Source organism: Narcine bancroftii, chromosome 12 (assembly GCF_036971445.1).
Source record: "Narcine bancroftii isolate sNarBan1 chromosome 12, sNarBan1.hap1, whole genome shotgun sequence".
Taxonomy (NCBI): Eukaryota; Metazoa; Chordata; class Chondrichthyes; order Torpediniformes; family Narcinidae; genus Narcine; species Narcine bancroftii.
The window spans coordinates 12,401,076-12,421,819 of NC_091480.1; the positions used below are offsets into that span (position 1 = coordinate 12,401,076).

Consider the following 20,744-nt stretch of genomic DNA (forward strand, 5'->3'; position numbering starts at 1 on the left):
GTCATCTTTACTCTGTGGCCCCAAGATAAGAGGCGACCTCATTTCTGACACAGAAAGTCGCAGAGAATTTTGAGAGTTGGCGCTAGCAGAAAACGTTGGAGCTTTTAGCTGATAGCAGGCGATTGGCACAAACAGCAATCTTCTTCTACCTCCAAATGATGAATAGTTGCTATAAACCAAGTTTTGTTGTTCTCTGAAATTTCAAAAAGCTATACGATGTTTACTTCTTGTTTTCCTTTTGCAGCACTGACGATATTCATTATTTGGTCCTGCAAAACTTCATTCAGAGCGCTCTGGCACTGTCAGATATACAGATGAAATCATGCCAGCCCTTTCAGGTATGTATGAAACACATCAACATCCTGAGACTTCAGTCAGATCATTGCCTTTTTCGTGAATCTTTCTATTTAAAATCTAACCTTTTCTCCAGGCTCTGGGCACGCGAATTTTCCACGTTTCCGCAGATTTCCGCGTCTTTAAAATCCATTTTCCGCGTGTTTGAAATTATTTGCCTGTTGATTCGTTGTTCCTCCACTTCCTGCCTTGTCGAGGAAATCATTCAACAGTTGCGGATCTCAGCCTCTTGTATGGAACTGTAAAATAGAAATTTCAACGGGCAGCACGATAACGGGCCATTTCAGTCATGAGCCCATGCCACCCAATTACACTCAATTGACCTACAACCCCGGAATGTTTTGAACTGTGGGGGGGAAACGGGAGCCCCCGGAGGAAACCCACGCAGACGAGAGGAGAACGTGCCAACCCCTGACAGGTAGCATGGGATTCGAGTCCCGTCCCAATCGCTGGCGCTGGACCAGTGCTCCCCCATGCTGAAGATACTTGTTTCACGAGATTTAACGATTAATAATTACTATTCATCAAACTATCTGAACGTTAAAAAATAAATGTTGTGGGTTTTATTTCTTCATGCAAATATTTCATAATATAGCACATTTTTACATTGTTTTTAATATTTGGTATTTCAGCTGCTTTCATTACATATGCAGTCAGTAACTCGCTCTTTCTGTCTGTAACGGTAATGGCCATTTCTGCCTCCTATCCTTCTGTGTAATTTGGCTTAGTTTTTCTCTCTTTTTTAAAAAAAATTTATTGACTTCAGCTCGGCCTTCAACACAATCGTACCACAGTACCTGATAAGGAAGTTGAACCTACTGGGTCTAACCACCTCCTTGTGTAATTGGATTCTCGACTTCATGTCGGGGAGACCTCACACACACCTCATGTAAACCATTCACCCTTCTGCCTTCTGGTAAGAGGCACTAGGGCCCAATCATCCAGATTGGGCAACAGTTTTTTTCCCCCTCCTGAACTTCCAGAGCATATGTTCATAGAGTAACTTGGTACTGGGGACTCTTACAGTAAATGTCTTAATATTTAATATTTGACCTGTCTTAACTTGTATCAATGAAAATAAGCTCCGTGGAGAAATGCTATCTCATCTTTACCATGCAAGCATGGGATGAACAATAAATAAAGGTGACTTGACTTGACGTACAGCACAGTAACAGGCCATTTTGGCCCACGACCCTGTGCTGCCCCAATTCACTAACCACCCCGGTATGTTTTGAAAGGTGGGAGGAAACTGGAACAGCCAGAGTAAACTCGTACGGACATGGGTAGAATACATAAACTCCTTTTAGACGGCACCGGATCCGAACTCGAACTGCTGGATCTGTAACAGCGTTGTGCTTACTGCTACGCAAACCTTGGCACTCATCTCTTCGTTAACATAATCCTCCCGCTTGGCGTTTTCCACAGTCCTATTATTAGCAACGTCTCATTTGGTCTCACCATCGGACATGGTCCCATTGTTTTCCCTGTACCTCCTCCTTCCTTCTCTTTTTCTGAAAATTTACTCTTCCAGTTCTGATGAAGGGTCTCGGATTTGAAATGATAACTGTTGCTCTGTCCACAGGTGCACCTTATCCAGCATTTCCTGTTTTTGTTGAGTTCACAGTTGCTGATGCCAGGGCTTGTCTTTGTCTCGGCATTTGTTTAGATGGGCAGAGAGCATGTCTGATTGGCGATGTGAGTTAAGAGCTGGTTTCACTGGGTGCAGGAGTCCTTCATCAACTGAGCTGTTTAAAGCTGCTTTCAGGTGGCCGGAATACCCCAACGTAAAGCCGCCTAAAATACCCAAATGCGGCTGCTGGGAGGCCACCTGAAAGTGGAGAACCCTGACCCAAGGAGTACCCTCCTCGAGCAGGTGTATTCTCTGCTTCCGAGCGCTTCCCCATGGCACCTGAAAGTGGGCGGAACTACGGCCACAGTCGACAGGAGCCGGCGTTTGCTCCGCGGCGCCCCTCCCCGCTGCGGACCTTTCAGCGCTGAATGTTGCTCTGTTCGTACCCGCAGCCGGCTCCGGAGATGCATTCTCCCAGCTATTCCACCTGAAAGCAGCTTAAGTGATAGCATAGAAACAAGTTCTTTTCCTTTGTTGAGATAACCTAATTATTGGAGCCTGAACGGTGTCTTTCTGATTGATCTCAGCTCTGTTACTTATTGGCAAGCAGGGCAGACACTTGTCAAATTTTTAAAAATCCTTGTTGGGCTTTGACAATCGTCGGGCAAATTGCTTGTCAGTAAGCCATTCACTTAACCTTTCTTTACTTTAGTGCAGGGTATTTAGTAGCAATGCTTTCCACTTGATCAGCAACATACTTTCTGTGGGAAGGATAAAAGCACATCCTATAATTCCTGCACCATAAAATTTTACCTCCTTTCTATGCTGCTTCATTGTTGAGGCATATAAACTGAAAATTGTACCGGTATTGAAACACTTAGTGCCTTTATGCAGGATCAAGTTTTGTTTTTAAATTGCGAGGATCAATGGAGTTGTAAAAATCATTTCTTCACGGATGCATTTCAGTACTGTCTCTATTGTAAATAACTTGAATCTGTTTTCGTGAGAGAGAGTGTAAGCTTTGTTTAAATGTGCATTACTTCCCTAGACATTTCATCTTTACAAACAATATAAGGACGAAATTCTCGTGAAAGTCTTCCTCGAGTTCCAACAGCGGAGTTTGGTAAACCGTCGCAGAGTCAGTAAAGCTTTGGGTCCAAAGAAGAGCAGAGCCTTGCCCTTTGCATCAATGTCATATCAGCTGTCGCAGACGTACTACAGGTATGTAGTTGAGGAGGGAGGGATTGATAAAGAGAGAGCAGTGGTTCTCGACCTTTTTCTTTCCACTCGCATACCACTGGAAAGAAAAAGTTTGAAAACCACTGTTTTAATCGTCCCTCATTGACTCGTCACGTGGACAGTTTCATTGCTCCAAAGGAACTAGGCCAATGACAATTTTTCTCAAGCCAAAGATTTCAGTAACAGTTGGGTCTAGAGCAGTGATTCTCAACCTTCCCTTCCCACTCACATCCCACCTTAAGCCATCCCTGACTAATCACAGAGCCCCATTGGCATAGGGATGACTTTGAGGGGGATGTGAGCGGACAGAAGAAGGTTGGGCACCACTGAGTTCATGTTCGGAATGTCCGGCGCTGATTATGTAAATGGCACCCATTCAACAAGCAGCCTGTTACGATTAAATTTGTCCTAAAATCCTTAGCAGTCCTGCCACAGAGCCACACAATACAGAATCAGCCCTTCAGCTCACCAGATCCATGCTGATTCTTGGGCATCCATTTGCAGTCGACCTGCATTTTATTCCCCGCATGATCCCATCAACTCTTTGCCAGATTCTACCACTCAGCTGCACAAGAGGGCCACTCTGCAGAGACGAGTTAAGTGACCAATGTACACATCTTAGGGAGGAGACGAGAAAGGTAACCCACAGGATCACAGAGAGAAGGTGCAAACTCCAGGCAGACAACTGATCGAATCGAACTCACTGGAGCTATGAGGTAGCTGTCTATTTGCTGCATTGGCCAAAACGAACGTAGCGAACTATGTTAGTTTTGAATTAGAAACCTGCAATTGATGACCCACTTATCTTTTTGGACCTACAGTATGTTCAATTGACAGATAGAAAACCTGTTAATATTTTATTCAATAGTTTACCCCAAATATCCACAATAATCTGATCAGACGTTGAACTGGAGGTGTAACGTATATTTGATCAGCTGAACAAAATTTGATTGGTGAAAGGCCTCGTTTGCCCTCCGGTTAATAACACTGTGTGGTGGGAGCCGTCCATAAAATGACTTCATCAGATACTTAACAGTGTGGGAGAACAGGGACATTGAGATTCCAATCTATTCATCTCTCAATGTTGCTGCACAGGTTGATATAATTCAGAGAGCCTTTGTGATGCTGGACTTCATTAGTTGGGGGATTGAGTTCAGGAGTAGAGAGCTCTTGTTGTAGCTCGACAAATCTCTGGTGAGACCGCACTCAGAGTATTGTGTTCGGTTCTGGTCACCTCATTATCGGAAGGATGTGGAAGCCATGGAGAGGCTGCAGAGGAAATTTACCAGGATGTTGCCTGGATTGGAAAATAAATCTCATGAGGTAAGGTTAGGAGAGCTGGGGCTTTTCTCTTTGGAGCGTAGAAGGATGAGAGGTGACTTAAGGTTCTGACAGACATAGAAAAGGTCGACAGCCAACACTTTTTTTCTCAGGGTGTCCAAAGTGAAGGGAGGAAAGTTTAGGGGAGACATCAGGGTTACATTTTTTTTACACAAGAGAGTTGTGTGTGTCTGGAATGCCTTGCCGGGGGTGGTGGTGGTGGAGGTTGGAACATTGGGGACATTGAGGAGCCTCCTCTTCAGGCACACGGATGAAAGTAAAATATGGGGAGGGTTATGAGATGGGGAGAGTTTCTGGTTTTATTTGGCAGGAATATATACAGTAGGGTGGCAAAACATCAAGAGCCAAAGGGCCTGTCGTGGTCGTATGACACTAGTTGTGGGTAACTTCAGGTTTGTACACTGCTGAGTATTGAAGCTTTCCCATTTATTTGCCGAGTTAATGCTGACAAAAAATTCCAAGATGTGTTATATCTTTGGTCCCGTGTATCATTGCTTTGCTATGTTTTGATTTGGATTCACAGAACTCTTAAACATCTAGTTATTCTTCCTGTGGATGATTTGTTTCAGGCACTTCGTCTGGCGTTTTCCAAGCAATATTTGTTCGGAGTCATACAAGTTTGTGCAGAAACTGAAGAGTGTGGGAATGGAAGACCTCCCCAACGTCTTTTCATTCCAGGATAAAGATGCCCCTGTAGAGGGTGATATGGTCACCTACCCCCTTGATGGAAACGGTGGCTACTGTGTAGCTACAATATCCTTGTTTATCCTCGGTCTGCTCTCTTTCCACGTCTCAATCCCTGAACAGATTGTGGTTGTGGACAGTACACTGGTCGATAATGAAGTCATGAAAAGGTATGGGCCTCTGGTTTTCATAACTCTTGCACGTTTCTAAATCTTGAAAATTCTCCTCCCCCTCTCCCCCCCCCCCCCCACCCCCCCACCCATTGAGTGAAATCAAACATCTGTCAACTTTTTCTCAGTGTTTGGATACTGATCATTTAGATTTGATATTTGACTCTGAATTTTGCTGTTTTCATATAAACCAAATTTAATTTTAATTTTGAACTGTTCAGTATTCTTTAATCTGTGGTGACTGCAACTACTTTGAAATAAAATTTAGATATACAGCACAGTCACCGGCCCTTTAGGCCCACGAGCCAGTGCCGCCCAATTACACCCAATTAATCGACAAAAACCTCCAGTACATTTTGAACAGTGCAAGGAAACCGGAGCTCCCGGGGAAAACCCACGCAGACATGGGGAGAACGTACAAACTCCTTACAGACAGCGCCAAATTCGAAACCAGGTCGTTGGTGGTGCACTATCCGCGATGTCAACCATGCTGCTCTTTAATCTGTCTTCACATTTATTTGGATACACAAAGTAATTGCCCAGTATGAAATACTGGGCAACGATAGACTATATACTGAGTACCTCTTCTATCAAATATCATGGATAATCAACTCATAATTGAAATGGTGTTCACAGAAAGAATCATTGTTTTATAGCATCCAAACAGGTCCTTTGGTCCATCTTGTCCATACTGACCAAGTTGGCTACCTCAGCTAGTCCCATTTGCAAATTACAGGGGTCAAAGTCTGGGTATCGCACAAAACGTTGTCTCCCAAACGCAGTGAGCTTTGAATGTTATCCTAGATTTTTTCAGACCGAGAGTCTAAAGTGCAACAGGATTCCTGCTGAGACACGTGTGAAAGTCCTGAATTTTCATTTTTCCAACTGCTAAATGGATTTTGCAGCAGGCCTTTGTGTAAACCTGTGCGATTTCAAGACGCTTTTGCTGTGAATCCTATCCGAAAATCTTAATCCGGGTCAGCCCTGCTGCAGGAATGACACCTCAGTTCACTTGGATAGAAAGGAACAGCAGCAGGGGCCGACTTGTTTTCAATTATCGGTAAGTGAGTTTAGTTCTCCCCATTCTAGGTCAGGTTCCTGCTGCAGGGGGATCTCCACTCCAGTTCCCATTTGCACATTAGGTCAGGGGTGAGCACAGACAACGAGACATGTTCCAAACTTGCTGAGAGCTACTAAAGGGTCAGGCTGAAAATATTATGATCTTCTTATTTCTGTTCCTGGTATTGAGCATGCTCTTGTTTTCTACAATGTTGAAACAGTCAGATCACCAAAGGAGGAATGATCTGGTAAATCGTAAGAACAGATAAGAAAACTGAACAGGAGTAGGCCATCTAACCCATCGAGCCTGCTCTGCCATTGAATGAGATCGTGCTCATCTCCATCGACCCGCCTTTTCCCCATACCGCTGAATTCCCCTACGATGTAAAAATCTATCCAACCTTGCCTTAAATATATTTACTGAGGTCGCCTCTACTGCTTCAATGGGCAGTGAATTCCATAGATTCACCATCCTCTGGGTAAAGACATCCTCATCCCCATCCTAAATTTACTACCCTGAGTGTTGAGGCTATGTCCTCTACTTCTAGTCTCCCACACCAATGAAAACAATTTACCTACCTCCATCTTGTCTAAGGCTTTTATAATTTTGTCCGTTTCTATAAGATCCCCTGTCACTATTCAAAATTCCAGCAAGTACAGTCCCGGATGCCTCATCGGCTCATCCCTTCATCCCTGGAGTCGACCTGCTGAACCTCCTCTGCTCCGCCTCCAAAGCCATACATCCTTCCTCAAGTAAGGAGAGCAGCACTGCACCAGTCTCACCAGTACCTTGTACAGTTGCAGCATCATCTCCTAAATTCAGTTGCCCTAGCAATGAAGGCCAACATTCCATTTGCCTTCTTGATAACCTGCTGCGTTATGGAGTGGATATTGAGTATATCCATTGAAGAATGCTTGTCATACTTTTGCTCATCTGGAATCTTTTGAGCTTTCAAATAATTAACTCTGCTTCACTCTCCCTCAGGTTGGGGAAGGAAAGTCTAGATGACGATGAGGAGGATGAACTGGAAGATGTTGGAAATAAGCCCAAATTTGAAGTGAAGGCTCCACAGGCCTCACATACCAATTACTTGCTGATGAGAGGGTATTACGCACCAGGCATTGTGAGCACACGCAACCTTAATCCAAATGACAACGTTGTGGTAAACTCCTGCAGGGTGAGGTTGAAGATCCGCTCAACGCCAGCTCCAGGAGGCTTGAAGGGTGAATATGAAATTTGTGTGCTCTTTCTTGTACTGTTTCATCTGAGACGTTTTAATTGTGCTGGAACACTACGGCCCTTGATGTTGTGCTGACCTATATATTCCTAGCCAAAAAAAACGAAACCCTCCCGACCTCTATTTTTCTGTACGTACCTGTCTAATAAGAGTCTTATAAATGCCACTAATGTTTCAGTCTTCACCACTACTCCTGGCAAGGCATTCCGGGCACTGACAACTCTTTGTGTTGTTTTTAAAAAAATGATCCAAAAGTTTCTCCTAAACTACCCTCCCTTCATTTTGTAATGATGTTTCTTTTTGGACAAGATAGGTACGTTTATGGTCATCGGGTATTTGCTCTTTCTGTGACTCGCCAATCATAATCTGCCTAACTTTTCATCGTGTGACACACAAATCGTTCTAACCACTGCTCAACCTCATTCAGAAGGAACATTTTTTGATGTTGTGAATCATGAGGTGAATGAATCAAGACACGTTCCAGTATGAGAGGGCGGTTAGAAAGTCTCACCGCAAATCAATTCCTGTATTTACTGTAGTTGCAGATATGGAGTTGGGTGGGCTCTTGAGTTCTCTGAAAAGTAAATGATTTGTGTTGTTGAACATAATTAAGTGACGGTATACTGATTCTAACAAAATAACGTGCGTGTTTCTCCTTTGTTAAAACGTGACTTTTCTCACGATTCGTCATTGTGTTTCAATCCTCAAAGGTGGGTGTGCAATTTTTAAAAAATCTTTGATGCATCCTCCTAAACTGAATAGAGCAGTTATGCAGAAGACCAAACAAGTTGTCAAGAGAGCCACTGCAGTGCACCCCAGTGTAAGATGGCTTTATTCAAACAGGATAGCTTGCATTTGTGGGAGGGATAACAGTTAATGGTTCCATTCAAAGAGAAAAATAGCTCAATAAACTGCAATGAAGGGGTGGGTAAAATTGGTGACTGCACGCAGATAAACTGTAAGCTTAATGATCCAGTCACAGAGTGAATGGGAACACTAAGAGAGTGAGAACCTGAATAACAGAATATAGTTAAAAGATGTTGGGAGTGGCAAAATGCAGAGCAGGAAGGCCTGCCTGCCAGGAGAGGCTGGGCCTATCCTCCATTCCCAGAGAGAGAAAAAAAAACAAACCAGCTGAGTCAATGCCAGAGAAATTAAATTACCTTGGAGTTCCGGAAGTCAATACGGAGTCCAGAAGGTGCTCAGATGGAAGATTACATGGCGTTTCTCAATCTTGCTTTGGGCCTCATCAAACTGTGAGGCGTTTGCAGGCCGTTGTGCGAGGAGTTTGCACTCCAAAGGCACAGATTTCCTCTGCGAACTTACATTCCCTCCCTTGTCTCAAGCACTGCTGGTATGTTAATTGCTTACCTTAAATTACTCCGTAGAAGACAGCAAATGGCAAAAGGTGCAAAGGGATTTTGCTGGCCATGTGCGAGAGAGCATAAATTGCAGGAGTATCGAGAAGTGAGGGGAAGGGAAACGGGACAAATGGAACTGCTTCCCTTTCCCTGTAGGTTGCTACCCCTCCACCGTCAGACACAAACCGTCAACAACAAACTCAATCAAAGACTCATTTATGCATATTTTTTATGATTGAATATTGATATTTCTGGATAGCAGTCAGTTTGTTCTCAATTCTTTCTTTGTTTACATTTCTCATCTTGAGGACAGTTATTTTTGCGCCTCCGAGAAGTAGAAATTCTGCCTGGCCCGCAGGAAAAAGAATCTCCGGGTTGTATGCGATGTCATATATGCAATCTGACGATTGGCATGAATCTTATAAATACAAGCTAAAAATAAACGATGATGCAAGGCAGGCAGAGATGAGTGATGATAAACAAGATTTCAGTGGCACAAATATATAATTGGAAACTTATTTCTCGGTCAGACAGGAGAAGAAGTTCGGTTCACCCTCTTACAAGTTGCCAGGAGTAGTGATGGGAGTCGACCAATGAAGGAACCAGATTTTGTGGCAGGGACCCAAATCAGTGGCTCGAATCCTCCTAATGTGTGGTTGAAAGGACATTCCAACCCATCAGGATGTTGAACAATTGAAGAGGTGTCAGCTAGTGTATGCCAATTGGTGCCCACTGAGTCCAGAAAATCAGCTGAATTACATCTAAATTCATTAAGAATTATCTGAACATTGACGACTGCAGTACTTTTTAAATTGTTGCCACAATTTGCAATAATGTTTATCATGATAGTTTTGGCCTTTTTCTGAATGATTCTCATTGTCTGAATGCACTTGACTGAAACACTCAACGACCCGCTTTCTCTTGGACAGATTCTTCCACTTTGTTTCAGCAAACCTCGGGACCAGATGCTCTCCCTCGTTCGTTCACCAAGGTGCTAAAGCCCAGCACTTGCGAGGATGGAGGAGAGAAAGTTCAGAAGCACCTCGTCGAGAAGCTCGGGTACAGCTCCGAGGACCTGGTTGCCTCGCGGGAAATCTCCAGTGCAGTTGAAGTGTGTTCTATCTTTGGGACGGAGGTGATAAAATTAGCGCAGAGATTTGTTCAGTACGAGGAGGCATTGAATGCAAGGACCAGGACTTTAAAGCAGTATCTGCAGGTTTGTCTTAAATCCAAAATATTTGCAGACTGTTCCTGGGGAATTCAGTGTTTCGAAATTGAAATTGTGATTACCTGCTCATGAGTCCAGTAAATTGGTGGGCTGAGTTAACGTATGCATTTTAAAAAATTGAGTAATATTTTACTTTTGTTAAAATCAATATCGTAAAACCCCCGTTATCTGGTACCGAAAGGGATTGGTAGTTGCCAGATGAGTGAATTTGCCGATTGCTTGGGATTCCGAGATTTGGCAAAGTAATGAAATGATGCATTTAACTTTTAGTCCTATAATAAGCACACTTTGTGGTTGAATGGAGAGAAGGACCCGACTTGCAGGCAACCTTTTCTTCATTGAATATCGAGCCCTGGTGTGACTGCCTGAAGTAGATCAAATCAGATACTATTTATTGTCATGTCATAAAATCACATAAAACTGCCTTTACTCTACCACAAGGCAGACAGATCTGCCGTTGCCATCTGCCCGGCGTCCTTTTCAGTGAGAGAAAGAACAGCAAAAGAGAGTCCCCTCAGAGTCGCTGAGTGTCCACGGATTTGCCACCAGCTCTCCCACAGCCACCGCAGCCGCTCAAGACTCCGTTTCAGTTCAAACCATCGAGCCCAAATCCAAACCTCTGGCGCAGTGAGGAAACCTTCAGACCCCAGAGCCCTTCGGGTGCGCTTCTTGCTAGTACTAGTCTGAGAGATTAGGTGAAGGGAATTCAGAACTTCTAGACCGCACATGTCAAACTCAGGCCCGCGGGCCAAATTTGGCCCATGATATAATTATATTTGGCCCACAAGATCATATCAAATATATATTAGAGCTGGCCCGCTGGCCGCCGCGCCAGTGTAGCACATGCACAGCTAATACTACAAATCCCAGAATGCTTTGCAAATGCGTTGGCGCCGGCCCATCAGCCCGCTAATCGCCCCCACCTCCTCTGTTTACTTTAATTAGCATCTGCAACCTGTCGCCTTACTCACATGTAATAAACCCCTTACGAAAAATGGCCAAACGAAAGACAGAAAACAGGACCTTTCAAGACAGGTGGGAGGCAGACTATATGTTAATCATTTTAAAAGACAAACCTGTTTGTCATTGAAGCAAGTTGTTTTTTTTTGACTTGTTGGCTTGTGAAAAAAAAAACATTTAAAAGGAGCTTGAAGGCTATAGAGAAATATTATTTCTTGAATATTTTATTTCTCATTTGTTAATGCTTCTTCTGGAAAGAGTTTAACCAAAACTATTATTAAACATTTATTTTAATAAGAAAAAGTTGAAAGAAGAGAAAACATGCAGATGTTGTTGAAAATTTTCAATCAATATTTTGTTTGGCCCACGACTTAGTCCAAGTTTTTAATTTTGGCCCTCTGTGAATTTGAGTTTGACACCCCTGTTCTAGACACTTCAAGGAAAGGGTCCCTTATGAAGTCATCAAAAGCAGATCCATAAATTGCAGAAATTCTTTGCGATCGAAATTGTTGTGCTTTCATGGTTAAAGGGAAGTAAAGTAAATGATTGAGGCGATTTTGCAGTTGACTTGAAGAGGCTCGATTCATTTTTCAGGACTTGATCGCGTTGGACCAAATTATAGAAGTCGGCGGCTCGACGATTCGATTAGTTGCTGTGAAATATGCTCGCCCGTGGCTGCTTCATCCGTTTCATGTTTGGAAAAGCAGCGAGAAGTCTGTCTGCCTGAGTTCACCTGAAACAAGCCATTCAGAATCTGGACTAAAAAACGAGCAGACAGAAGCACAAAAGAAGGGCGCAGAGTCTGATCTTCACACAAAGGACGTTGTTGAGCAGCACGGTGTGGAATGCAAGACTCTGCAGAATGAGGCTGTGGGTTCAGATGGTGCAGGTACAGAGACTGGAAGCAGAAAAAGAAGTGTTGAGGAAGTTGAAACTGAAACAGTTGACCAGGAGCGTCCTTGTAAGAGAACTTTTCAGAAAAGTGAGCCTGCTGATCTAAGCTGGGGTTTCTCAGATCCAAAAGGTTTTGACAGCTGGAAAGATGAAACAAGAACCAGTCTCTCTCGACACCTGTCGTCCTCCGCCTCTTCCCTGAGAACAGATCTTGTCAAAAGCCAGGAGCTGTGGAGTGAGCCGGGAGGATCAGTTTCAGAACCAGAGCGGGACAGAAATGAAAGAGCCGAGGGGCTTAACCCTTCACTTCGTGCTGAAGGTCGGAGCGTCGCTTCTCAAGTGACCGCTGAGAAGTGTAGTGGCCGGTCCATGCGAGAAGACAAAGGGGTTGACCAGGCAGGGCCCACAGTGGGAGACGGTCACACTGAAGCAATCCATCCTGCGGATGGGCAAGTTCTCAAAGGTGATCAATCTGTGGTGAATCCAGGGGATGACAAAAATCCACAAATAAACCAGAATCAGGACAGATCTGGACTTCAGAATGAAGGTAATTTGAATATACGGAGCTTGCATAATGGTAGCTACTGTATATTTAAGCACATTCGAAAATTGGGTTTTGTTACTTGAATGTTGTCCAGTTTTTGAAATAAATTTGAAAGTTAATTTTAGACATACAGCACAGTAACAGGCTCTTCTGGCCCACAAGCCCATTCTGCCCAAATACCACAAAAGAGGAAGAGTGTATAAGAGCAAAGAGGTGTCGATGAGGTTCGATGGGGAACTGGTGAGACCCCATTTGGAGAACTGTGTGCACTGTTGGGCCCCTTATCTCAGAAATGATGCGATGTTGTTGGAGAGGGCGCAGAGGAGATGGACGAGGACGATTCCCAGAATGCAAGGGCTGACGTACGAGGCGCGTTTGGCAGCTCTTGGGTCGTATTCATTGGAATATAGGAGAATGAGAGGAGATCTCGTAGAGGCATTTCGTATTTTGAAAGGTTTAGATTGGGTGGATGCAGATAAGATGTTTCCCTTGGCGGGTGAATCGAGGACAAGGGGTCATAATCTGAAAATTAGAGGTTATCCGTATAAAACAGAGATTAGGGAGAACTTCTTTAGCCAGAGGGTCGTGGAACTCACTGCTGCAGTGAGTGGAAGCCAAATCACTGGGAGTATTTAAACAAGAAATGGACAAAGTATCTCAGGAGGGAGGGCATCGAGGGATATGGGGAAAAGGCCGGAAATTGGAACTAGTGTAGAGTAGCTTTGTGTCGAATTACGGAACAGACTCGATGGGCCCGGTGGCCTGGTTCTGTTCCTTGGTCTTGTGAATCTTGTGAACTTACAAACCCTGTACATTTTGAAAGGTGAGGGGAAACTGGAGGACCCAGGAGGAAACCCAGGAGTGTACAAACTCCTTACGGACAGAGCCAGATTTGAACCCAGTCGCTGGCACTGTAACAGCGTTGCGCTAACCGCTACACTAGCCTTGCTGTCCTTATTGTTCAATTCGTTATCCTCTGCAGCTTTATTTAGCACTAAACTGTCATGGAAAGGCTCCTTCGGTATGAGGGTTAATCTTTGACTCTTTATCTTTTTGCAATACTGTAACAATCTCCAGTATTGTGAGCATGATAAGATCTCTGAAAATTCCAGCGTGGAATTTCAGAATGACGGCCAGTGAGGAAAACATCCTGCTCACTAACCAGCCCTGCCTCATTGACAGGAAGACGGAAGGTTGGGACGTTAAGTGCAGGGAATTGTTAAACCACAGTGTCTCATTGCCACAGTGCTGCTGGGCATTTGGGAGTCAGAGGATTTGGAGACATTGGAGATGTGATGGAATTAGTGATGCAGAGATTTGAGCTAATGATCGAGAGATGCTCAAAGCACACCCTAACAACTAGCAAACTTAAATGCCAGCAATTAAATTAATGTGCAATTGAAAAGAATAACACATCTGAAATAGAAAAGAGAATAAAACATTTGTAATTTTTACAATAAAACTCGTGAGATTAAGAAGGAAACACCATCTGGAATGAGGATGTGCGATTAGGGAGGATTTAAAAAGGAATGTATAAGACCTCTGCTCAGAGTTTATGGGCCTCCCTTCCCTGTGAAAGAGTCAAATTTACTTGGTTTCTTCCATACTTCTCTCCTACCGACGACATAAAAAATACAGTAAAACCTCTGGTATCTGGCACCTATGCGGGTAGGTAGATGCGGATAAGTGTATTTTCTGCTTGCTTAAGATTGCATGTTGCATGATCAGTGAACTAATGGCGAGGCCCACCAATTTTCAGTTTATGTATTTTTTACCTATTTATTTTCCTCAATTTTTTTGCCAATTGCTTGAATTCCAGATAATTTTATGATTTCAGTCCATGGCCCCTATTAAATACGCTATGGCCCTCGTTGAGAATGGCTAAGATCGATTATGATGTCCATTAACTATCTTGCTGTTGCAGAAGGTTTAATCCATCTGCATCTTTGCAGCTTCCAATCTTCTGCCTCTGTCCATCATGTTTCACCTCTCCCTGATCCACCAATCACACGTGGGCCCCTGTCCTGCCCCTCCCACCCGTCCTCTTTGCACTGGGTTCTCTCTGTGCATTCCCAGTCTTGTTGAGGGCTCCAACCTGTACTTCAACCAATCTTCATTTCCCACTGACTCTACTCGACCTGCTGAGTTGCTCCAGCCGATGGTGTTGAGGTTCAGATTCCAGCATCTGCAACAGTCTCCTGTGTGCTTCCCATTTGAATCCGTTGCTTTGTCCTTCAAATGACTGGGCAGAGTTGCTCAAGAGTGCTTTCCACCAACATTTTTGGCCCCAGGCACAAAAGTTCAACTTATTCTCACTTCCCTCATCTTTCCCAATCTCACCACCTCAACTACTATATCACTAAAGCACACGCAGATGATTGAATTATTTTTCACTCCGGTTCTTTTTCTGAACATCCGCCATGTTCCATATCTGATTGAATGTGTGAAGGATGTGCAGCTGGGAGAATCAAAGTTGTGCTCCTCGGGTTGAAAGGGTTTGGTTTTTCTTTGCACGGAGAATTCAAATTAAAGCTGTCTCTCATCTTTTGCCGTAGGAGATGTGGGTAAAGAGGGCGACAAGCTGGAAAGTCTCTTGCAAAATGAACGGGACAGGTGGGTGTTTAATATTATCACTGTCTTGTATTTTAAATGAAATAAATCTTCGATCAAGAAATCGTGAATCCGAATTGGAGCTTTGGGCAAAAGTAAAGTCTCCTGTTTTAGACCAGATCATGTGTTATTTTGATGAAATTCCCATGGTGACGCACAGAAAAAGATCCTGTCACCCACCGTGCATAGTGCAGCACCAACGACCCGGGTTCGAATTCCGTGTCGTCTGTCAGAAGTTTGTACCTTCACCCCGTGTCTGCGAGGGTTCCTCCCACCCTTAAAAAACACGCGTAGTTTGTAGGTTAATTGGTGCATTTGGGCGGCACAGGCTCGTGAGCCGGAAGGGCCTGTTATCTATGTCTAAATCCATTACAACGTCTGTCAAGTGAGGGATCTTGCACGAATGGAAAATATTCCATTTCAGGAAATTGTAATGCATCGAATAGAAGTTTCCACAGATTCCCAGCCCATCTCTTGGGTAACATTAATGTTCATCGCCCCTTCTTTCCAGGAAGGAGGTAGAATCGTGGGCTTCTCTGACCTGAACCGTGAAGTTCCAGGTGACAGTGCAGCAACACAGCGGCTTCTAAAATAACTTCCCGGCAACTGGCGTAATGATCGTTTACCCACGGAGGAGGCGCGGTCCACTAACTTTTGCAGGGCTTTCCACTCAGAGATCGATATTGGAGCACCTGTGCCAGTCTGTGATGCACATCTGTAGAAGTTTGCCATGACATACTGAACCTAATGCTGTTGTTCAGTTCAGATTTATTGTCGAAGTACACGCATGACATCGCAAACAATTCTGAAATCCTCTTTTTACTGCAGGCCAGGAAGAGTTTACAAAATTACCAGTAACTGAAAACTAGTCAAGAAAAAAAAGAACTGTATAATGAATAAAGAAATGTAAACAAACTGCAAATACAGAAATATAAATATTTCATAATAAATAATGACCAAATAGTTCTTAAATGAGTCTCTGAATGAGCCTATTGTTTAAGAGTGGTGGTTGAGGGGTAGCAGCTGTTCCTGAACTTGAAGGTCCAAGTCCTGTGACACTTGCACCTTATTCCTGATGCCAAGGTGAGAACAGTGCACGTGCTAGGAGGTGTGGATCCTTGATCATTGCTGACGGCAGCGTCCCATGTCGATTTTCTTGATGGTGGGGAGGGTTGTGCCTACGATGTACTAGGCTACGTCCACTACCTTAGGCGGGGATTTCCATTCAGAAGTATCGCGGCCCCCACACCAGACCGTGACGCAGCCGGTCAGCACTCTTTCCACGGCACACCTGCAGAAGTTCGCCAAGGTTTCCGACGGCATGCCGAACCCCCTGAGGCAGTAGAAGTATTGCGGCCCGCACACCAGACCGTGACGCAGCCGGTCAGCACTCTTTCCACTGCACACCTGCAGAAGTTCGCCAAGGTTTCCGACGGCTTGCCGAACCCCCAGAGGAAGTAGAGGCGCTGACGTGCTTTCTTCACGATGACATTGTGGCTTACAGGAAAGGTCCTCTGGGATACTGACCCCCACCCCCACCCCCCCCCCCCCCAGGAATTTAAAGTTGCCTTCCTGCACAACATTGTTAAGGGTTCGTGGTATTCACGTGGCAAGGTCAATGGATAAAGTGTGGAATACGGAAAGCATTTTTTAAAAGAGCTATAACTGACGACTTTCCTGGTTGAATCTTGCAGTGAATACGAGCAAATTAGTTTTTTCTGCCACCCCTGGAGGAATGTTGATGGAAGCCTGAACAGACCTGTGTGCAAAGGAATGATAGAGGCCATGCTGTACCATATTATGGCAAAACCTGGGATCACAGAAGAGAAACTGATGAGCTACTACAGTGCTGTTCTCCAACCTGTTATTGTGATGGAATTATTGCGGGTGAGTGTGTTCAGTGTTGGATGAAGGTGGTTTATATCTTGGATTCCATTAAGATTGCATTCCTGATAAATAATAAACTTTAATAATAGAAAAAGACGGCTCGGTTAGCGTAGTGGTTACAGTGCCAGCGATCTGAGTTCGAATCCGGCTCTCTCCGATTGTACATTCTCCCCATAGCTGCGTGGATCTCCTCTCCGGGTGCTCCGGTTTCCACCCACCCTTCAAAAAAACATAGCTTGTTCGTCTGTCAATCGGGTGTAATTGAGCGGCGCAGGCTTGTGGAACAAAATGGCCTGTAACACTGCTGTATGTCTAAATTTTTTTAATTACACTTTATATGAATTTTCAGAAACCAGTGAATCTTTTTCTCATCCACGATGATAATCTTTCAGATGAGACCAAATGAAAGGCATTTTTTCTGCACATTTTTACTACAAAATAGAGACTCCACAATACTTGCAAAATTATTCCTTTTTATATGGATAGTTTTGGTGGGGTGGTGGGGGGAGGGGTACCAAAATTGTCTGGTGACGAAAAAACTTAGTATTTCCATGAAAGGAGCTTGTATCCGTTATGTCAGTAGCAGACAAATGTACCACATACGTGCGGTGTCATTTCTAATCTGGGGAGCCAAATCGCTGCACGGCGAATGATGTATTTCTGGTCTGTCGTCACTTGCAAACTTCAAAAGCCTGGCAAGCACCCACAATGACCAAGCAGTCCGATAAATGTTTAAATCCACCTTGGTTTGACATCATCACCCTAAGGCTGAGACAGATGAGGGGAAGATTTCACTCTGGGAGGGTACGATGAAACATTTCTGTTTCCTTCTTCAGTAATTCATCAATTTGTTTAACCTGTGTCTTGTAAACTCATGAGTAAAAGTTGTACAAGAGGCTGTGTTGCCCTCCAGTTGTGTAAAAATAGATGTATTATTTGATAACATCTGCCAGTTGTGCTACAGAACAAAACCCTGGTGACTTTTTAAGTGCTCACCAGAAGCCAAAAAGGTTTTTTTTGAGGGAGGGGATGTTCCTGACTGAGCTCAAGTTGGTGAGAAGATAGTAGAAGATTTCAGTTACAAAAGGAAGATTAAATTATTTGTCTGGAAAGCCAGATAACCCCATTCTAAAACACATAACTTAGATATGGCACCAAATTAATAAATGTACAGGTCAAAAATACCCTTGTATCAAAATGAGTTAAGACCGATAACATTAGGAAATAAAATCCTGGACACTTGGCGCTGTAAAGGGATCAGGTGTATCGAGGATTGTTATTAACAAGGACAATTGATTGCATTTGAAGAGCTGAAAAAAAAGATAGATTTGTCAAATAGAACTTTCTTCAATTAAGATTTTTTTTTAAGAGATAGACCATGACCCCGCCAATGTGTAGTGACCTGGAGACTTCTTTGAAAGGGGATCACAAGTAAATTTATATCTAAGATATATCTCCAATTGCAGAGCAACAGTCCGAAACTGGGCTTGAACAAATCGAGGGAAAGGGGGAAGACGGACTCGGGGGGCGGGGGGGGGAAGGGATTCAAGAACAATCTTGATTAAAATTGTGCTCTAATAATATGACATCATTTATTAAGGTCAGGTGTAGATTGGTACAATACAATTGTATGCACCGGTGTAAGGTATTTACACCACAAAAATTACACGGTTTAAAATCTGAAATTCCAGACTCGTGATTTAAATGTGGTCTGGAGGTTGGATCGTTTACACGTTCAACTTGGCTATGCGTGAAAGTAAGATCCTTTTGGTATGACTTGGCAGATATTTTGACAGAAAATTATCGAAGTGGATTTTCCATTGGAAACAGAACTGGATTTACTGAGCAATCTCATGGTTATTGGCACAAAAATATCAAATACAGTTCGTGAGGATTGCACCAGCGGTAGCCAGGAAGTGTATCGCTGTTACATGGAAGTCAGACTCCCCACCCCACCCCCACTACTTATTACTTGCTGGAATATGGAAATGCAAAGTTCTTCTCCCCTGGAAAAGATAACTTATAACCTTAGAAAGAAATATGGCGTGTTTGTTAAAATATGGCAACCTTATTTGAATCATACTGGCTTAAGGATATAATGAACTTCCCCAAAAAAGGTTTAAATAATCTAGTTAGGTTAATAGCGTTGAATTCCTGAAAATCAAGACATGGACTAATTAATGACATGGACTAATTTTAATGTTATCAGTTGGGAGGGAGGGGATAAGATTTCAGATCATCTGATACTCCGTAATTTTAAAATGCTCTTTATATGACGTATGAAATAATACTCTGTATTATTGCTGACGGGAGCGTTCCATGTCGATTTTCTTGATGGTGGGGAGGGTTGTGCCCATGATGTACTCGGCTTTGTCCACTACCTTAGGCGGGGATTTCCATTCAGAAGTATCGCGGCCCCCACACCAGGCCGTGATGCAGCCGGTCAGCACTCTTTCCACGACACACCTGCAGAAGTTCGCCAAGGTTTCCGACGGCATGCCGAACCCCCTGAGGAAGTAGAGGCGCTGACGTGCTTTCTTCACGATGACATTGTGGCTTACAGGAAAGGTCCTCTGGGATACTGACCCCCACCCCCCCCCCCACCCCCCCAGAAATTTAAAGTTGCCTTCCTGCTCAACATTGTTAAGTGTTCGTGTATTATTCATAATATTCTGGATGAGTCTTGGAATAATTAAAATTAAATATTCCAAAAAGTTACTGGGGAAGTATCCATTAAAATGATTTCATGCCAGCTTATTTGACACTAAGCTCGATTTTCTGAGCAGCAGGTCGGCATATTTTATTGTATTTCCTTTGATCTGTAAATAGATGTTCAGAGAAGGCACAGACCCCACAGTGCAGATTACCTAAACTATGATGCAAGCTTGCATATATTTTATGTGGCAAAATGGGAATGACTGGATTGAGGACTAATAGAAGATGGTTTGGGTTTTTACTTGTTCAATTTGGCTTATTGTTACCTAATCAGTTACTTGTTTAATTGTGGCCAACAAAATGTCTTCTCCAGAAACAATACCACTCATTCCAAATGTTGACAACATCAATATTGATGTTCAGTGGGTTGTTGTGGCACAGTACTAAAATGCATCACTCTCTTTTAGTTGTCATCGTATTTCTATTCATAATAAAGATTTCTACCTTCCGGTGCTGATGAGGTTAAATGTATAATTTTAACAATTAGCATCTTCTGACTTGGATTTTCTTTTTTTTAATCCCCAGGGTCTGGAAACTATTGGGTGCATCCGAAAACGTAATTTAACCAAAAGCAAGCCCGTGTCCTTGTTCTCCGCTCCAACCTCTGTCTCCGAGATGCAGGAGCACAAATTGTCTGAGAGCTGCACTGCCTTTTATGAACCTACCATAGATTGTGTAATAAAACTCAGCAAGGTCTTTCCACATGAATCAAACTGGAACAAATGGATACAGTAATATCACATTTTCCCTTTATCTTCACTTGAAGCAAGAGCTGTGGGCTTAGGTTGCAAACTTGAGGTAACTATTATTTGTTTATAGATCAGTTGAAGATCAACTTAAAGGAAAATAACTTGAGAATGAAGAAATAAATCTTTTTTTTTTAACTAAAA

At 43.4% G+C, this 20,744-nt stretch overlaps 1 protein-coding gene across 2 annotated transcripts in view; it reads left to right on the forward strand.

Annotated features, from left to right (window-relative positions):
- The window catches only part of LOC138746878 (general transcription factor 3C polypeptide 1), a 68,781-nt gene extending 48,037 nt beyond the window's left edge, over positions 1–20,744 (forward strand). For both annotated transcript variants that reach the window (XM_069905461.1, XM_069905462.1), the window contains 9 exons: positions 245–338; positions 2,973–3,145; positions 5,074–5,358; positions 7,403–7,641; positions 9,946–10,232; positions 11,799–12,645; positions 15,198–15,255; positions 16,947–17,139; positions 20,380–20,744. In XM_069905461.1, coding sequence (XP_069761562.1) covers positions 245–338; positions 2,973–3,145; positions 5,074–5,358; positions 7,403–7,641; positions 9,946–10,232; positions 11,799–12,645; positions 15,198–15,255; positions 16,947–17,139; positions 20,380–20,589 — 2,386 coding nt within the window. In that variant the 3' untranslated portion in view covers positions 20,590–20,744. The remainder of the gene's footprint in view (positions 1–244; positions 339–2,972; positions 3,146–5,073; positions 5,359–7,402; positions 7,642–9,945; positions 10,233–11,798; positions 12,646–15,197; positions 15,256–16,946; positions 17,140–20,379) is intronic.